This window comes from Strix uralensis, chromosome 20 (genome assembly GCF_047716275.1).
Source record: "Strix uralensis isolate ZFMK-TIS-50842 chromosome 20, bStrUra1, whole genome shotgun sequence".
In the NCBI taxonomy this organism is placed as follows: Eukaryota; Metazoa; Chordata; class Aves; order Strigiformes; family Strigidae; genus Strix; species Strix uralensis.
Window position 1 is genome coordinate 6,558,436 of NC_133991.1, and position 17,103 is coordinate 6,575,538.

At 50.7% G+C, this 17,103-nt stretch overlaps 1 protein-coding gene across 7 annotated transcripts in view; it reads right to left on the reverse strand.

The window, feature by feature from the left end:
- The window catches only part of POR (cytochrome p450 oxidoreductase), a 31,834-nt gene that overhangs the window by 8,542 nt on the left and 6,189 nt on the right, over positions 1-17,103 (reverse strand). For 5 of the 7 annotated variants that reach the window (XM_074890714.1, XM_074890718.1, XM_074890717.1 and 2 more), the window contains 4 exons: positions 10,197-10,383; positions 2,874-2,922; positions 1,883-2,011; positions 1,119-1,268 (listed from right to left, as the gene is read on the reverse strand). In XM_074890714.1, the coding sequence (XP_074746815.1) occupies positions 1,119-1,268; positions 1,883-2,011; positions 2,874-2,922; positions 10,197-10,375 (507 nt within the window). In that variant the 5' untranslated portion in view covers positions 10,376-10,383. Of the gene's footprint in view, positions 1-1,118; positions 1,269-1,882; positions 2,012-2,873; positions 2,923-3,166; positions 3,389-10,196; positions 10,384-15,780; positions 15,931-17,103 lie in introns of those variants that run through there. The other 2 variants (XM_074890713.1, XM_074890719.1) reach the window with 2 other exon arrangements.

The window sequence follows — 17,103 nt, forward strand, 5'->3', positions numbered from 1 at the left end:
GTCCTATCGCTTGTTCCTTGGTTCAAGAGACTCCTCCCCCCTCTCCGCACCCTCCTTTCAGGTAGCTGTAGAGGGCCATGAGGTCTCCCCTCAGCCTCCTCTTCTCCAGACTAAACCCCCCCAGTTCCCTCAGCCGCTCTCCATCAGACCTGTGCTCCAGACCCTGCATCAGCTTCATTGCCCTTCTCTGGACACACTTGAGTCATTCAATGTCCTTTTTGTAGTGAGGGGCCCAAAACTGAACCCAGTAATCAAGGTATGGCCTCACCAGTGCTGAGTACAGGGGTAAGATCCCTTCCCTGTCCCTGCTGGCCACGCTATTGCTGATACAAAAGTTGAAAACAGACAGCAAGTCCTCTCCCAGCTCCCCGTCAGCTATTCGTGGACCTTGAGTAAGAATTTACCACTGGAGAATGTCTAGTGAGTAGGTACCACACCTCTGCTGAGCCAGGCCTTGGGCATGTCAAGGGGATGCACATACAAGAGCTGCCTGCGCCATCTCCTCAAGGGACCAGGAAAAGCCTGGACTGCCTGGAGACCGATTGCTGCCCCTTGCCTCCCACAAACCGCTCAGCAAATGTTTGCTCACTGCTTATACAGAGCAGCTTAACATCTCCAGCAGTGGATTTTCTCCTCATTTGCAATTATTATGCTGCCTAAGGAATTTGGCTGGAGTTTAGGTGAGGTGGCTGTATCTCAGCCAATTATTCAGCTCAGCACAGGAAGAGCGCTACACACTCCAAGTGATTTAATTTGCGGGAGAAGATCTGGCCCAGGGCTGCTCAATTAGCTTCTGAACAGCAGCAGCAGCAGCCTGTAACTCATTTACAGACCTCGTATTCAATGCCTGCTGGGCTGTTTGTGGCAAGATATTACCAGCAAACCCTTGTGATTTAGGGAGTGGAGAGAGTACTCTGACATCTGCATTTAAAGCCCCCAGATATATGTTTGTAAGTGTCTATGAAACCTGGGGAGGAATACAACAGGGGCCGCATCCAACACAGGCATACAAGGCATAGACATCATGTTGTGCCTTTACCCAAGCCACGTGCAGGCACAGTGAAAGGCTTTTGACTTTCTTGCCCAAATGCAACATAAGCTGCAATTGAGCCACTTACTGCAAATCGCAGACCCGACAAGTCAGCGTCAGCCTCCTGCAGCCAGTCGTAGAAGTCTTGGGCGTTGTCTGTGGGATCACCTTCACCGTAAGTGGCCATGCAGAACACAGCCAAGGACTTGTCAATCTCCGAGAGGCGACTCAGGTCCGACTACAACCAAAGGAAAGAATAAACCCTCAAGGATCCCACAACATGGTTATTGGGCAAGTCTATTCCTACAATATGGAATACCTCTGGTGTGCAGAGCAGCACCACATAATGTCAAACAGCTGATTACAAAAGGGATTGGGAAAGGCCAAACCCTCTCAAAATGGCAGGGGAAATAAAGGTAACCACCCTCACTGGACTGCAAGTCAATTCTTCTACCCCACCAGAAAAACAATGGGATTTTCCATACAAGGCTTTAAGGGACCAGGATTGTTGTTCACTCTGGAGAACACCACAATGTCAATGCCTCTGTCCAAGCCTGCAGCAGTATAGGCCCAATGCTAACTACAGAAGGAATATAGAGCAAGTTTCATGCTGCCAGTGGATGATTCGCAATTCCCAAACACTCCAGACCACTTTCCTTTTTCAGTCATGTTGCAGTGTTCACTCCACATCTGTAGAATGGCAAGGACCAAGCTCATCTCTCCAGCTGATCTTTTCTCCCCTAAACGACATGACTAAAAGGGCACCTGTCCCTTGGCCAGGCTTCTTCTGTTTATTTTCAGGGGACACTAAAAGGATGTTACCTATCCTGAGGCTGTTCATGGCTAAATTACCAAGTCATACTCCTCTGGATCTGCTGCCATGCCCCGGAGGCCATAGCGATGAGCATCTTTGGAAAGACGATTGGCAAACTCCTCTGCTGTACCCGTCTGGGAACCGTAGAAAACCACTATGTTTCGCCCCTGAAGAGAAAAATAAATCCCTGTTAAATAGTGATTACTCATTTGGCAAATGCAAGGATGAAGCACATCTTGTCAGAGGCAAAGGAAACGCCTGGGATCAGGAGCCCTGGACTGCAACCTAAAGGCAACTAGGAGTCTGCACTTGTACGGGACTCCAGGCTGGGTTTGCAGCAGAAAACTCAAGGCTAAGCTGTTAATAAGAACATGACTCTTGTCAATCTCAGAGGGATGACTCAGGTCAGACTAAAACCCAAAGCAAAGAATAAACCCTCAAGATTTATTCCCAGCCTCAAGGCTGCAGTGTGACTCCTGGAAACAGGGAACTCCCTGGATGAGAAAGCAGATTTGCCTAAGCTTTGGGAAAGCACCTAAGCATCAGAGCTCCTGCTCTGCCACAAGCCACCTACTCTGAAGTAAAACGGAAAATGTATCCGGCCCTTGCTTCTTCCTCTGCTTCCTCTCGTGTCCAGTCCAGCAGAGTAAAGAGCTGCCAGTTCTGCATACAACAGTTCCCATTCCAGACTGAGCCAGTTTGGGAACCAACCATGCAGATAAACAACTGCCAGCCAATGACTTTAAAGTCTCTGCCATTTCCCCTTCTGACTTTGATCTCGTATTATGCTTTTTTTGCACCAAATTTTCACTTTAAATTTTTCTTCTAAGAATAACTCTCAGGCATAGACCGAAAGAGCTATTCCTGCCCACACAGCCTTCCTCTGGATGCTCTTTGCAGCAGACATGTCTCTGTACCCAAACCAGTCCCCCTGCTGACAACTAGACAGTCTCCAGAGGAAACTGAGAAGGACATGAGCTTCCCCACCTTCCTTCCCAGTGCCCTACATAACCAGAGCAAGAAGCTTACCGTCTTCTTCATCTTCTCAATGAAGCTGCTGTCTCTCACCGGAGCTGCTCTGAAAGACAGGAGGAACCTCCTTTCAGATAAGCATGTTCGTTCTTTAAGGTCAGAAATAAGCAAGTGGGGAAAAAGTGGCTCCCAGATCGCAGGAAGGCTGCCCAAAGGGACTAGAGTCCCCACCAACCACTCTTATTTACCCTATGCCAGGGATGCCCATTGCTCAGCTCAGGGCTTCTCTGCACACAACCATGGAGCAGGGACTCTGAGAGCAGAGGGGAAAAGCTGACCCCCTGCCTTACCTCCATCAGGCAAAGCCCAGGCACTCAGCCCTGGGTGTCAGGAAACCTTTACTCTATCAACTGCTCCAAGAGGCTTCACACCTGAGCAGGTCACAAGGATCTCGCAGAGCTACGATGCAAGAGTAGGTCTCCAGATAAATCCCAGGGGCCAAGCCATGGTGGAAGAGAAGGGAACGGAAAGCTCCCTGCTTCCCCCACTGCAGCAGACAGGCAGGGGATCAGTCCTCAGCCATACCCCCAGGGCAGATTCCCCAAGCCTGAAGTCGGACAGGGCTAAAAACCAGCTGTTCCGACCTCAAAACAGCATGCCGGACACGAGTCCCCGAGCTGGAGAGCCCTGCGGAGCAGACGGAGGCAGCTGATCAGACCCACGGAACCTCCAGCAAGGCGACCACTGCCTGCCGAGGTCCCGCAGGGCTCGTTCCCACACTGGCGTTTCCATCCCCAGTGCGGATCTCCAGCACGGAGAACGTTTGTGTTATTGCATAGAGGCAGCTTTCTCTAGCTCAGAAGCAGGACAAACCACAGTAGTGTCAGAAACGTCGAGGCAGAGATTCACACCGCTCTGGCTACCCTATTAGGCAGGGAGCCAGAAAAGCTTTGCTATCCTAAGCACACCCGTGGGGTTTTAGTGTCACAGGGTGAAAGCAACCCAGCCCCAGGGATCCTGGGAGCCTCACAAGCAGAGGTGGCTCTAACTACAGTCAGATTAGGTGCTGGGGTCTTTCAAGGCGGGAGGACAAGTGCCAGGAGCTCACTTGCTGTCTTCCCCATTGGAGCGTCGGTAACGGGGAGGTGGAACGTGGGAGCCGTTCCCGTTTCTCTTTCACAATGGAAGAATGCAAGGCTGGGTCTCCTGTGGGAAGAGAGAAGCCTCCAGGCAAAAAACAAATGGCTTTGGCTCAGGCCCATGTGAGAATGTGCAGAGCTCGCTAACAGTTTCCTAAACTCTTCAGTCCAGAGGGAGGGATCTCTGCGGATGTGCCGAGGCATTTGCAGAGTGCACACACAGACACCGAGCAGCAGGGTGGGGGATGTTCAGTAACACATGCCTTCAAGCACCCCTTTCTACCCAAAGGTATCGGGGAGCTCCGTAACCAGGACTGACAGCTCCCAGCACCAACAGTCTCATCCAGCGCACACGGAAGATGAGCAAACTCTACCCAAAAAAGGCTATCCAAGGCAGCTGCGCTCCAAGGAGAGAGCTGCTTTGCACCCCCCACTTTGCTCTCTCAGCAGTTAAAAGTCTCCTTGTGTTGTCATTTGTCCCCTGATGGGAACAGGGATATCACAAGCATCTTCAGAGAGCAGCCCCAACCCTGCCCACGCTACTGTCAGGACAGGGGCTTGGGCAAGCTGCCCCCCAGCCAGCTCGCAAGACTCAGCTCGCACTTAGCTTTTGGCTCCCTGGTGAACCTCTTTGGTTTACTGCCCTCTGCAAATGAGATCCAATTAAAATAGCTGTTGGGTCAACTGCTAAACAAAACGCTTTTAAAGGAGGAAAAAAAAAAAGTTTTAGATCCTTTCAGCAAGCTCCCTCTGGAAGAGAAAAGGGTGCAGCACATGGAGCTTGTCCATTTTCAAAGGAGGCAACCCTGCACTGAAGTGTTGTTGTGGAGAACAGTCTGTGGCTCAGACACAGAAGAAATAATGAGTCTGGCTTTTGAAAAAAGGCTACACAACTCCCTGAAATTGCTTCATCAGGGTGGCTTGAAAATCTGAGCTGCAAAAATGCACAGACACTGAAGACAGAAATGACACTCATTTTCACTGCTCAGCCAGGAAAACTTTGAAGAGAAAGTGTGTTTTCAGCAACAACTGCTCTTACAGCTTAGATAGCTCAGGGTAGCAACTAGGAGTGTTAGAAGAAGCAATGGGTGGAGGAAAGGGGATTAACTCCACTGTTGGAGAGTCTTTAGCTTGTACAGATTGCCCACCCTTGGTGAGAGCCCTCAGCACAAGCAACGCCCAGGGCTCTATGATACTTTGATTGCAGGAGAAAGAAAGGAGAGGGGAGGAAGCTCCCAACAGCTCAGCAACAATATCAAAGTCTCTGTCTCAGCTGAACATCTCTCCTTCAGAAAGCTCCCATGCCCATCACTTTCCTCCTGAAAGCACACGTACAGCCAGAAGAGAGAACACAGCCTAGCCATTGCAGAGAAACCCAAGTGCTGACAGCAGGGTCTCCTCTGGGGCAGCCTGCCTCTGAGCAGAGCCTCTCCCCTTCCTTCTCCTCCTGCCCCAGAAGGGAAAAGCACCCCACTCCACCCAGCTTTGGAGCGGCAGGAGCGACTCTCCGAGTCAGAGCGATCCCACCTGCCCATGGGGCAGATTAACTCACCTCGTCAGGGCCGCCTCTTCTCGCGGGGCCGAGTACACGCAGCCCATGGTCGGGGCAGGCAAGAGGCAGACAAAGAGTCACAGGGCAGCCGTGTCTGTCTGCAAGGGGAGGTGTAGGGGGACGGATCTAACTTAGCTCTGGAGCAACACGCACACAGGCCTTTCCATTCTGCTCCTCCTGGGCATTAAAGCCAAGCGTCAGCCTTTTGTTAAGGAGAAGAGAGCCGGCACAAAAGGTCCCGGCACGGGTCATAGCAGGAATGGTCCTGCCTGTTCAGATCCTCAGATCCTCGTGGTGGAGCTTTGGAAGTCACCGAGTGGATCCGCACAGTCCTGAGAAACTGCAACATCTGGCAGCAGTGGCAGAAAGGAATTAGGAGTGGAGAATGAAACCTCCCAGGATCCTCCGCAGCACACAGCCCTCTCCCATCCGCATGGAGCAGGGGGACGGGACACAAAACCCTCCCCCAGCCTTGTTACCTTGGAAACTGTTTATATCACAGCTGCTTTCATATATATTCTTTTTTAAAAAAAAAAAAGTCGACGCTGTAGCTGAATGAAACGATTCCAGACACTGAGTGAGCAACGCTATGGGTAACTATGGCAGTGCCATTACGGAGGCAGCTCAAAGGAGTTTGTTCTCTTCAGGATCCTATTAAATTAAATTAGAGATGGTCGGTCTCTCTCTAAAACACACGCAGGCAGCAAAGAGAGCTAATCAGGCTAAGGAGTTGGAGCAATTCCTGCCACAGGAAGCCCTACAAGCACCAGGGAATGGATTTCTCTAGAGCTGCAGAATAGAGATAAGCCAATTTATGCCCCAAACAATGTTAAAGAGAGGGGGAGAAGGGAGGGGGTGACACCCAGCATACCAATCGCTGACTCGCCTACGTCTCCCCAGGGCGACAGTCTGCACAACTCTGGAGCGGGCACATGAGAAATCTGTGATTGGGAAACACGCAGAGGAGGCACAGCCGAAGAATAAAAATAAATTAGTGCATTCCCCAGCGAGGAAGCGCGGTGGCCATGGCTGCGTGGCGATCGAGAGCCGTTCTCCTTAATGACATCTGCAGAGCAGGCTGTGGGAAAGGCTGCTCCAGTGGTTTCAATTAAGTCTGAAAACGGTCAAAACGCAAGCAATCCTCAGACGGTGGTATCCCAGCCTGCCCCACGCACACGTGTATTACACAACACAGGTACAAGACGTCTCGTACGTGGGAAACCTCTGCATATGCTGGACTCTGACCCTTCTCTGTGGACTTCAGGCAGGAAAACAGCTCCTCTTGGCTGCAAGGGTGAGGGATCAGCAAGCGCCTGAGCTGTGGCTGAACCCAGAGATGCATTGTCAGGGGAAGATCATGACTGATCCCAGGTCACGCAGGCTGGTGGAGCCATGCAGAGCAAACCCAGCTCAGGTGCCATCCAGAACAGGGTATTTTGACCATGCATCTATTCTTCCACAATCAAGGGCAGTTGCAGCAGTGGCATTTCTTTTGCAGACCCTGCTGAGCTGATGTGGCTCGATGAAGGTGTGCTGCTGAGCGGGGCTCCCCAAAACCCCAGGAGGGCACCAAGGTGCTGGACGCTGCGTTCAGGTCGGAGACTCTGCTTGCGCTCTCCCACGCTGCAAGCAAACCCGTTAAAGCAGTGGCCATCATGACACATCTGAACTGCTGTTCAGCACTTCCATCCTCCAGTCTTCTGAGGCCGAAGCTGAAGTTGGGGCCAAAGTGACACAACAGAAACCATCACCCGATACCATCAGATAAAGTAGCTCAGGACAGTTTGGCCAGTCAAGGCAGAGCTGCAGAGAACGTACTGAAGAAAACAACACCTCTTAAGGTCAAGGCTCCCCACTTCAGCTGGAGACAGCCCCACAGAGGGCTCTCTGCCTTCATGGGTCTGGGACAGCTTCCCTGCCTGCAGAGGGGCCTGCCCCTGCCTGCCCATGGACCAGCTTGCTGTGTCCAGCCAGCCACAGGCAGTGGCTGACAGAGTGCTCCTGTATCTTGCTGATTTGCTTGTTTGTCAGAAAGGAAACTCCACCCCAGACTCAAGGAAGACAGGAGGGAAGGAAACCCAGGGCTAAACAAGCTTGTTTTCCCCACTCATTTCCCTCCCGGTTCCAAGTGTCCTATAAAATAAGACTGCAAAAGCTGCAGGAAGTCACTGCCTATGTCGTGGAGGATGGATGTGCCACCAGCCACAGCCTTGACTTACAGATCCATGCTGCCCTCAGACCAGCTTGGTACAATGACCACAGCAGGGCTGCAGCAGGCAGTGGCAGGGTCAGGCTTAATGTACAGGGAAAAACTACTTCAAAGCCTCCTCTCAATCTTCACCTGCCTGGCTGCCACTTTTCCAAAATGTAATTGTGTCAGACAAGGTCCTGAACAATCCTGCCTCTCCCCTGTGGTTACTGGGGACAGGAGGTGCTGCTCTTCCACGGCTCCTGCAAGCAGCAGTTGCACAATGCTCCCCGCCAGCGTCTCCCATGCAGACCGAGAAGGCAGCACAGACCCCACAGAGGAAACTTAGGCAAAATGCCCTTGAGTCAGCTCAAAGCCAAAACCTCCAGCCACTCTCAGATGGAAGCCCACATGCTGAGGTCCTGCAGCAGGACAAGGTGGCAACACACACCCAGGGGAGGAAGAAAGCTTCTTTGCAGTATGACTTTTCTGCCAGGTCACGACAGCCTCTGGAAGAGCTGCACATGATGGATGGAAACAGTCACAAGGACAGTGAGCACAGGAGCTCTCCGAGTCAATCTGTGTCATGTCAGGATCTAATTTCAGATTGATAGTGCCATTTCTCCAGCCAGCTTAGCTCTCATCGCAGCGTGGCTGTTCTCGTTACAATCTCCAGAGGCAGCCGCACGCACTGATACACACAGCCTTCTCCTGCAGGCACGAGAGGGAAAGCATCCGACTGATCCAACAAAACAAATTCCCAAAGTAGGGCCAAGCAGGCACAGACAGCTGGGCTGCTACCAGCCTCGTGTGCACATGCCTGCACACAGTACTGCAACCAGGGACATTTCTTCCTTTTAAAGCCCTCCCAGCCAGAAAACATACTTTCCATCCTCCTGTGACACCGGTGTGTGCCACCTGCCCGAGAGTTTGCTGTGAGCTACTCCTCCCATTACCCAGAGACTTCACAACAGCCCTGGCATCCCAGGCTTGCCTTCAAGCAGAGGGCTCTGCCACCAGAGGAGAGAGTCATGATCTGACCAAAGCAGGAACGATGAGACCAAACCTGCTTCTTTTCAATTATGATCTGAATTACAACACAAACACTGGACAACGAACCCTGAAAACTGAGGGCAGCGTAACCCACTAAGGTAGACATGAAAGTCTGAGGTAACAGATGCACAGCCACTTGCTGTGTTTGATTCAGCTTTTACACACAGGGTAACAAGAGCATCAATCCCCTGCTGAAATGCCCTGGCTTATCACCAAACATCCTCATCTGAGCAGCCTATGGTCAGGTCCTGCCATAGCTTCTTTCCACTTCAGGCTGTAACACTTCAAAATGAAGGACTGAGAAGTATTTCTTGCCACAGCAGAACCCACTAAGTGCCACAGGGAGAAATCCACTTCATGCAGGATACTTTGCTGGTGCAACTCTATGTGTTAAATCTTGAAGCTACTGCAAGCATCCAGACATCACTTTTCCCCTCCTCATGGCACGGCCTCACAACCAGCCACGCAGCACCGGGGGGCCTACAGTGAATTTGCAGCCAGCATTATAGACCCAGAGGATCGACCTTTGTTGTGTGGTTACCTTCTGCAAAGCAAAGAGCTGGGCTAAGGCTGAGGCCAGCTTTCTCTCTGGGGCAAACCGCACCCACAGAGGGAAGCGATCCCAGGAGACTGAAGGGGAAGATACTGCACGATGACAGCTCCTACGATCTCTGCTGCAGTGAGTTTCAAACCTCTATTTAGTGCTCTTACCAATGCTCCAGAAGGAAACAGAAAGAATGAGCTAAAAACTCCAGCAGAAAATTGATGTTAAGTTTGGTATGTGACTGAGACAAGCAATTAAATGCACCCAGATCTCCATCAACATGGCTTGTTCCTGGCCCTAAGCCCTTTGGAGAAGACTGGGTGGAACAAGGACCTCTCCCTCTCCACAACCAGTCTCCTGCTGCTGTGATAACGTGGCATCAAAGCCAAGCAAGTTTCACAAGAGCTGCCAAGTAGCTCATGCCCAGAAATTATCTTCCAGCTTCCCAAGACTATTTCTTCTCTTCGTAGCTAAGGGTAGAGAAGATTTTTGATAGGAAACCTGCTTAAGAGCAAGTCCACCTTTCTCCAGATTTATCTAAATATGACTTTTATCAGAAAAAACAGAGACTAGTCAAAGCAATCCTTAAGAGTTTTGAAGTACAGCCAGAAGCTTTTCTGCCTTGCCTTTTCTTGCCTTGCTTAGGAAAGGCAAATTACTGATTTGGGCCACACAGTGGGGTAAGGCAGAACTGCAGCCTCGCTCTTCCACGGGGATTTCTGCATCCCGAGGTGAACATGCAGCTCAGAAGAAACGTGAGGGGAGAGAAATGCACTTTGGGACCAAGTCCCCTCACCTGGGGACCTCCTATAATCCAGCCGAGACTCCTGCACAGCCTCCAATGACCCATCATAAGCAAGGCAGTAAACTACCTTCACCTCTCTGCCTGAGAGTTGTTACTTACACTGATTGCATTTTGGGGAGATCTGGGACTTCCTCCTTTTTCTTGCGGAAGAACCACCAGTAAGTAAAAAGTCCGACGATGAGCGAGATGAGAAACAGGTCCGTCATGCTGAAGGGAGAGTCCTGCTGTGCAGTGCTGTCAGGAGGGGAGATGTTCGGTTCCGTGCCAGCACCCTCCATGATGGTCACTGTAAGCAAGGATAAACAAATGAACACCAGCAGTCACACACTGCCATGGAAGATCAGAAGAGCATTAAGGGCCGTTCAAAGTATGCTTTTTCACTGTACATTTAGTCCTAGGAGCACAAGCCAGCCCAACAACTCTTTGGAGAAAGGCTTTGCATCGACATACTGCAAGATTCTTTTTTGTCCCAAGGTATCTCGCTGTCCCACCAAGCTTTTCCCTTCCTGCTGATCCATCAGAAGTGATTTCTGCTCTCCCTCTGCCAGCACCATTGGAGCAGCCCCACATTCCAGCCAGGGAGCCCAACCTGGCTCCTATTAGTGCTCCAGCAAAACTCAAAAGGGACTCAGGGCCAGCCCTTACTCACCACGGAGCCCACGGGGTGTTAACAGGGGAAGACCCCCCATTCCAGTCATGCCACAGATCTGGGGCTTCCTCCCTCCTTTCCACAGGTGATATGATGCCCCAGACCTATTGCTGTGCTTATAAACTGCAGAGCAGGACTGTGGCATGGTACTTCTGCGAGCATCCCCACATTAGGTCGTTACAACAGAAATGATGAATACTCCTGATTTACTATCCACCTCCACATGCAAATTGGATTTACTACCCACTTCTTTTGGGCCGATGGCTTCCCAGTCCCCTCCACTATCTTCCCCACTTTAACTTCCATCTCCTTGAATTACTCCTTTCCACTTGCTCAGGAAGAGTTTAAGTGACTTGCCCATGGCCATACCCAGAGTCTGTGGTAGTGCAAGGATGAGCGCCCAGCCCTCAAGTCCCCAGCCAGCCCTACGGCCCCTGTCCTTCCCCTGGGGAGCCACCCATCACTCCCTCCCTCTCGCTGTGCTGCCAAAGCTCTGAACTCCTCTGACCCTAGTCCAGATCACAAGATTATCTTCCCAATACGCAAGGACGCACTCTGTCCAAGCAAACAGATAATTAACTCAAAACTTGATTTGTAAGGGCAAAGTGACTCTCCTCTTGTACTTGGGCATCCTGCCAAACCAGGAGACCATGGACATTTGAACTTGCATGCAGAAGAGTGACTCAGAGCCACAGGGGTGCCATTGGAGAGAAAGTACATGTGCCATGGCTGAGCCATGAGGGGAGAGTTAACCTGTTCAGCAAACCTGTGCCTGCCAGAGGAAAGCTCCTAGACAGCTTTCCTGGGAGGATGAAAGAGAAGCAGCAAACTCCAAGCTGTGCCTGGGCTGAGAAATAAAACTGACTGAAGTTTAAGTTTAATGCACCCAGGAGCTGGGCAGATAAGGGAAGATGATGCTTAGGGAGCACTAATGAGAGAGACCAGGTAAGGTCTTCAGCAAAGAACCACCCCTTGTTGTTACCCCTACAAAGAAAAAGTCCAGCTCCAGAAAACACAAAGCACTCTGCCACAGGCCACCAGCTATGAACGGCAGCCCTGCAGAGTGCTGAGAGAAGTCCACAGCCAGCTGGCAGAGATCATGGGTGAGCTTCTGGGTGCTTTTACAGCCACCTAGTTCGCAATCCCACAAGAAGTTTAATTTGGTGGAGAACTTGGCAAGTGACTGTACTACAAAGGGTACTAAAACACCACTGCAAAGCTTCCCATTAGGTTCCCAGAGACGACACTGAGCAGGGGGTTGGAAAAAGAATGTGAGTGATGTAACTGCAGACGAGCAAATTGCTCATTCCTCTCCATCAGGCAGGTCACCCTGTCCTCCCTCCTTGCAGACAGGCCTTCCATCGCCGGATCTCAGAGCCAAGCAAGAGCTGGGTGTTATTTCTGTACAACTGTAGACTAAACTGTCAGTTAAAGCCTCCATAACTAGACCTTAGTTGCCAACAAGGCACAGCTCCCATCAGGGTCCCTCTCCTCCTCCTTATTCAGTTCCAGTAAATCACTGACGAGCTGGTCTGGCAACTGACACCAAGGGAATGCACCGGTTGGGGGAAAAACATTGCTGGTTTATTGCCTTTACTCCTGATGAAACCCCAGAATTTTTAATTGCAAGCTCTTCTCCTCCTCCCCCTCATTGCCACCCCACCTCATCTGTAGGAAGATGTCAGCCAAAAACTGGCAGGCAACCCATCCTCTCACACACAGTTTTGGTTCTTGCCCTCTTGCTCATCACTTGAATTGCTCGTTTTGTCTCAGGGCAAAAATCCCCAGAGGGCTGCTGGTGAATGCTTCCCCAGGGACCCTCAGCTGCTGCTTGTGCACAGTGCAGCCCCAACTCTTCTGTGAAGAGATGGAGGAAGCAGTGCCCAAACACAGGCAGTAGGCTGCCTGGATAAACATCTTCAGTGCTGCAAAGTGCATTTTTTTCAGTGCCACCTTCCATTGCCCAAATTACACAAGGGTGGCCAGTTCCACTCACACAGGGCAGCAATGGCCACGTCTTTCACCCACTTTTCTTGACAAGCTCTTTCCCATGGCACATAAGGCAACGATAAACCTTTGCTCAGAGGAAGCCGTGAAAAAAGCCAAGGCTGATGGAGACTACACTAAGCTGGTTTTGGGCAGGAGCTGCACCCCTTCCCTTCTGAGCACCAAATCCAGCACTCGCAGCAGCCAAGCCCCAGGAAAGCCTCCTTGCACAGCAGCACCCCTCGTAAGAAATTGCACATGGAGGAGAGTTTCAAGCTAGATATGTCTTTGGTGAGCAGCAACCAGCCCGGGGTGGAACGCATAGTCTGCATACGCCCAGCCCCACAGCAATTCCCCTCCCAGCTCCAGATAGCTCAGACGTGGATATTCACCACCTTACACAGGGTGAGAGAATGAGTTTGTGGGCTCACCAGCAAGGCAACAGCTAAGTCTCCCACAGCAATTCATTGCTATGCCCAAGGCAGCAGAGCTTCTGACCTCCCAGAGCAGAACAGGCAAGCAGCAGCCACGAGGGGTTTTGCTTTTTCAAGCCTCTGGAGGTGGTCTGCTCTCCCAGGCATCCTCGGGGAGGAAGCTCCCAGGAATGCAGCTCGGACAGACACGGGGGAGGAGGACGTACTATCTCCTGACCTTCATCATGCCACAGCTCTCCAGCGCTTCAAAGGGGAACCCTACAGCTGCAGCTGGACCACCCGCTCACTCCCCACACCCACAGCCAGAGGGAAGAGCTTTCAATTGTGGAGGCTTACAGGTCTGGTGCATGGACCAGACTCTTGGTCTGGTCTCCTCTCCTCATTCACAAGTCTCCATAGCATAAAGGTTATATGCTGACCTCTCACCCTGGAAGGAAACACAGTCATTCTCTAGTGATGGACCCGAAGACACAACAACTGCTTTCATTCTGATGATGGGCTCCATCTGGTCCTGGACATTAGCTATTCGAGTCTTATATCTTACCTACAGATTTTTCTTTTTGCTCCCCACCCTTAGGAAAAGGTTTGCTCAGAGGTATCAAGAGAAAGGCAAAGGATGTGGAATTACACCTCACACTTCTTTTATTAAAGGGTTGTCATAACTCAGGAACTATTTAACTCATTTCACCTAGCACAGGAAGTTTATTCCTCAATTTATCTCAGTCTTACCTAGTTGGCTGTAACAATTATTTTCCAGACGTTCACAGCAATTCATTTTCAAATACATGTCCTTTTCTAACTTCCAGTGACAAAAAAACCCCAGACTCTTACTTGGAATTTAGCTATCCTGGGAACTCTACAGTCTCTGGAAGGACCCTGATAGAATTAGATCAGGTTTTTAAATGGGAAAATAAATTTATAATGCAGAAGTGAAAGCTCCCCTGACACCAGTTTCAAATGCAGTTATTTTATCCCCAGTGTTTATTATATCTTCAATCAAGATAAGACAGACTTCCATTTCCCCTTTTTCCATTTCTTTTTAATCATGGCTGCAGTTCCTGGATCCTTGTTTATGCACACAGTATCTGGTGTAAAGCAATCAGTCTCAGCAGAGATGTGAGGCATCTACATCACACAGGGAAGTCACAACATTTTGAAAGATTGCAATCAAGCAATGCTATATTTTAGCACAGCTTTTCAGCCTCTGAACGCAGCTTCTAAACCTGGGAATTTGCTTGATACACGGCAGCTTGCACTCACTCAAATCAGCAGAGACCCTCTCCGCACATCTCCATGCTGCCAAACTGATGCACCTCGTTCTCATGTTAAAAACCACATTCCTATTTCTCACGCACATCTCAAGCAAAGGACTGGAAGCACTGTAAGTGCCAGGCATCCTCAAATTCCCCACAATTTCCATGTGGGCTAAATGTCGCAGTGTTAAAAATATTAAAATATAAATAGTATTACAACAAACAAGATGGAATGGGGACTGCCCTAAAAAACAAGTGGTCAGCAACAAAAAAAGATTGATTCTTCCCTCTCTCTTGCACACAGCCGATGCCTGGAGCCCTCAACCCCAACTGGCAGGCACAGCATCATGGTGATGAAAGGAGGCTGGGAGGACTCCCTTTCTGTGAGTCACATTGTAGTATCTTCTAGTGACCAAAAAGCCTTGTCTCTGAAGCTACAGTGACAATTTGGGCAGGAAGCTGGGTCTTGGAGTTGAAGTAGCCTTTTGTTTATATAATGCTTGTGATGAGTTTCAAGTATCTCAGGACAATTTGGCTTCCCAGACCCAGATCAGGACTGCAGCCTGCGACTCTTGCTCCAAAAACGAGTGACCAAGCCCTGTGTCATCATAAGCATGCTGCGACCCACAGCATGAGCCCTGCTCACATGAGAGGGAAAAGGAGAAGGAAGACTGCTGACCAGGCACAGCCCCAGGCTGCTCACTGCTCCCACCTCTGATAACCCGACCCCCAGGCTCCAGCTGATCACAGCCTGTAGCCCCAAGAAGCCCCCAAGTTCAGCTCAACACAGCAGAGAGGGCTCCCCACAACCCCAGCACACCCATGTGGCCACAGGTACGAGTCCTGCTGCACCCTATGGACTCTGCCTGCCCTGGCACGGGGCAGCACAGAGGCTGCACCTCCATCTCCTGTGCCCCTGAGCTTATTGAGTTTTCCTAACAGGAACCAAGCAGCAGCAGCAGCGCCCTTTGGACACCTGCAGATAAACACAGGAGCTGCAGGCAGAAGCTTTATTTTGCAATACATGCACACAAAAATCTGTGAAGACCAAGTCAAACGAGGAATCCAGTAACAAAAATGCATGCAGTGCCATTAGTCACTGCCTGCCCGACCCTTGCACTGGGGCCAGGCACTATTCAAAGGGCAGGGAGCAGGCAGCTGAGCCTTCTCCAGCCCGCAGCAAGGTCCAGGCTGTCTCAGCTAAATGGTTGCAGAGACACCAGGTTTGAAGTCAAACCATGCCTGTGGGAATGAGCTCACCACACATCTCGCAGCAATACCATCACACCACCAACACAAGCCCTGGAGCACCCAGCTCCTCCACACTAGCCGCCCCGTTCACATCCAGCAAGGACACTTACCAAAGGACTGCTTTCTGGTTTCTTGTAAATGGGAATCCATGCAAGTCACCACCACATCTAACAGCAGCACACACTCAAAAAGCCACTGGTTCTTTCAGACTGGCTTTCTCCAGCTCAGGCTCCCAGCAGAAGCCCCGCACAGCTACGCCAGGGAATGGGACAAAGGGGCACTGCTGGCAGAGCCAAGTGCTTTCTGCAGCCACATGATGATGACCCTCGTGTCACTGACTCAGCACATGCACTGCATTAGTGAACAAAGCGGAAGCACAGCTGTCACGATTTGTAGTGCTGGAAGCTCTGCGTGGCCAGGCATGTCAGCATTACCATGAGATCTGCCACTGATCTATCTTCTGATCAAGACGGACCAACCCAAATTCCCTGGGTGCCCATGGCCAGACCTCCCCACCACGTGCACGGCCTGCCCCAAGGATGACCCTTTCTCTCGTGCTGAACATCCTTGCACAGGACCACAGCACAACACAGATCAGGCACATGATTAGCCTCAAAAAGCAGCCTTAAAAAAACCCCACAGTTTTAAACCAGAGATCAGGTATTTCCACTGGCATTGTGGCACAGCCCCAAAAGACAGCTTTGGGACAGAGGGGACACACAGCGTGGAAATGAGCAGCCAAAGCAAATGGACACTCTTTGTACAGCACTGACCTGCAGCCTGAGCTTTAGAAACAACAGCCAAATAAATAGAAACTAACTTAAAAACCAACTAAAACACCTGGGAGGAAAAAAAGGAAACCACTTGGCAGCCCTCTCACAGGTTCCTATTCCCACAGCATCTGCAAAGCTTGTCGAGAGCTCACACAGACAGCAGCACCAAAAGGAAGCTGCAGCAAGCTCCTGTCACTCTGCATAGAGGTGGCAGTGGAAAAGGAAGAGACTTGCTTACAAACAGGAATGCAGCCTCGTGACTGGCAAAGGGTTTTCTTTCACCCACTAAAGATACAATACAGGCGGGTTACTAACGTATGTCAGGAAGAGGAGCCCCACAAACACAAGCCCACGAGGAAGGAGGAGGGTCAGCAGCAGCAGGATGAGAGCACGGCTGCAGTGGAGATGGTATTTCTGCCCAGACACCTGTGCCCACTCTCTTCTGAATCCCACTGCAGTGAAGACTTTCTTGCGTGCTAGAGTATTAGGCCAGGAGACCCTTGGGGCAAAACCAGATCTTCTCTCATTCCTCTTCGGGTATGAATGCAACTGATTAGAATAAGAAATTCTGTTTACATCTGTCTGTGCCAGTTACTGGCCTCAGCAAGACTCAAATTAGCTCTTTTTCCCTTCCTTTTTAGTAAAAGGAGACCTGGCAAG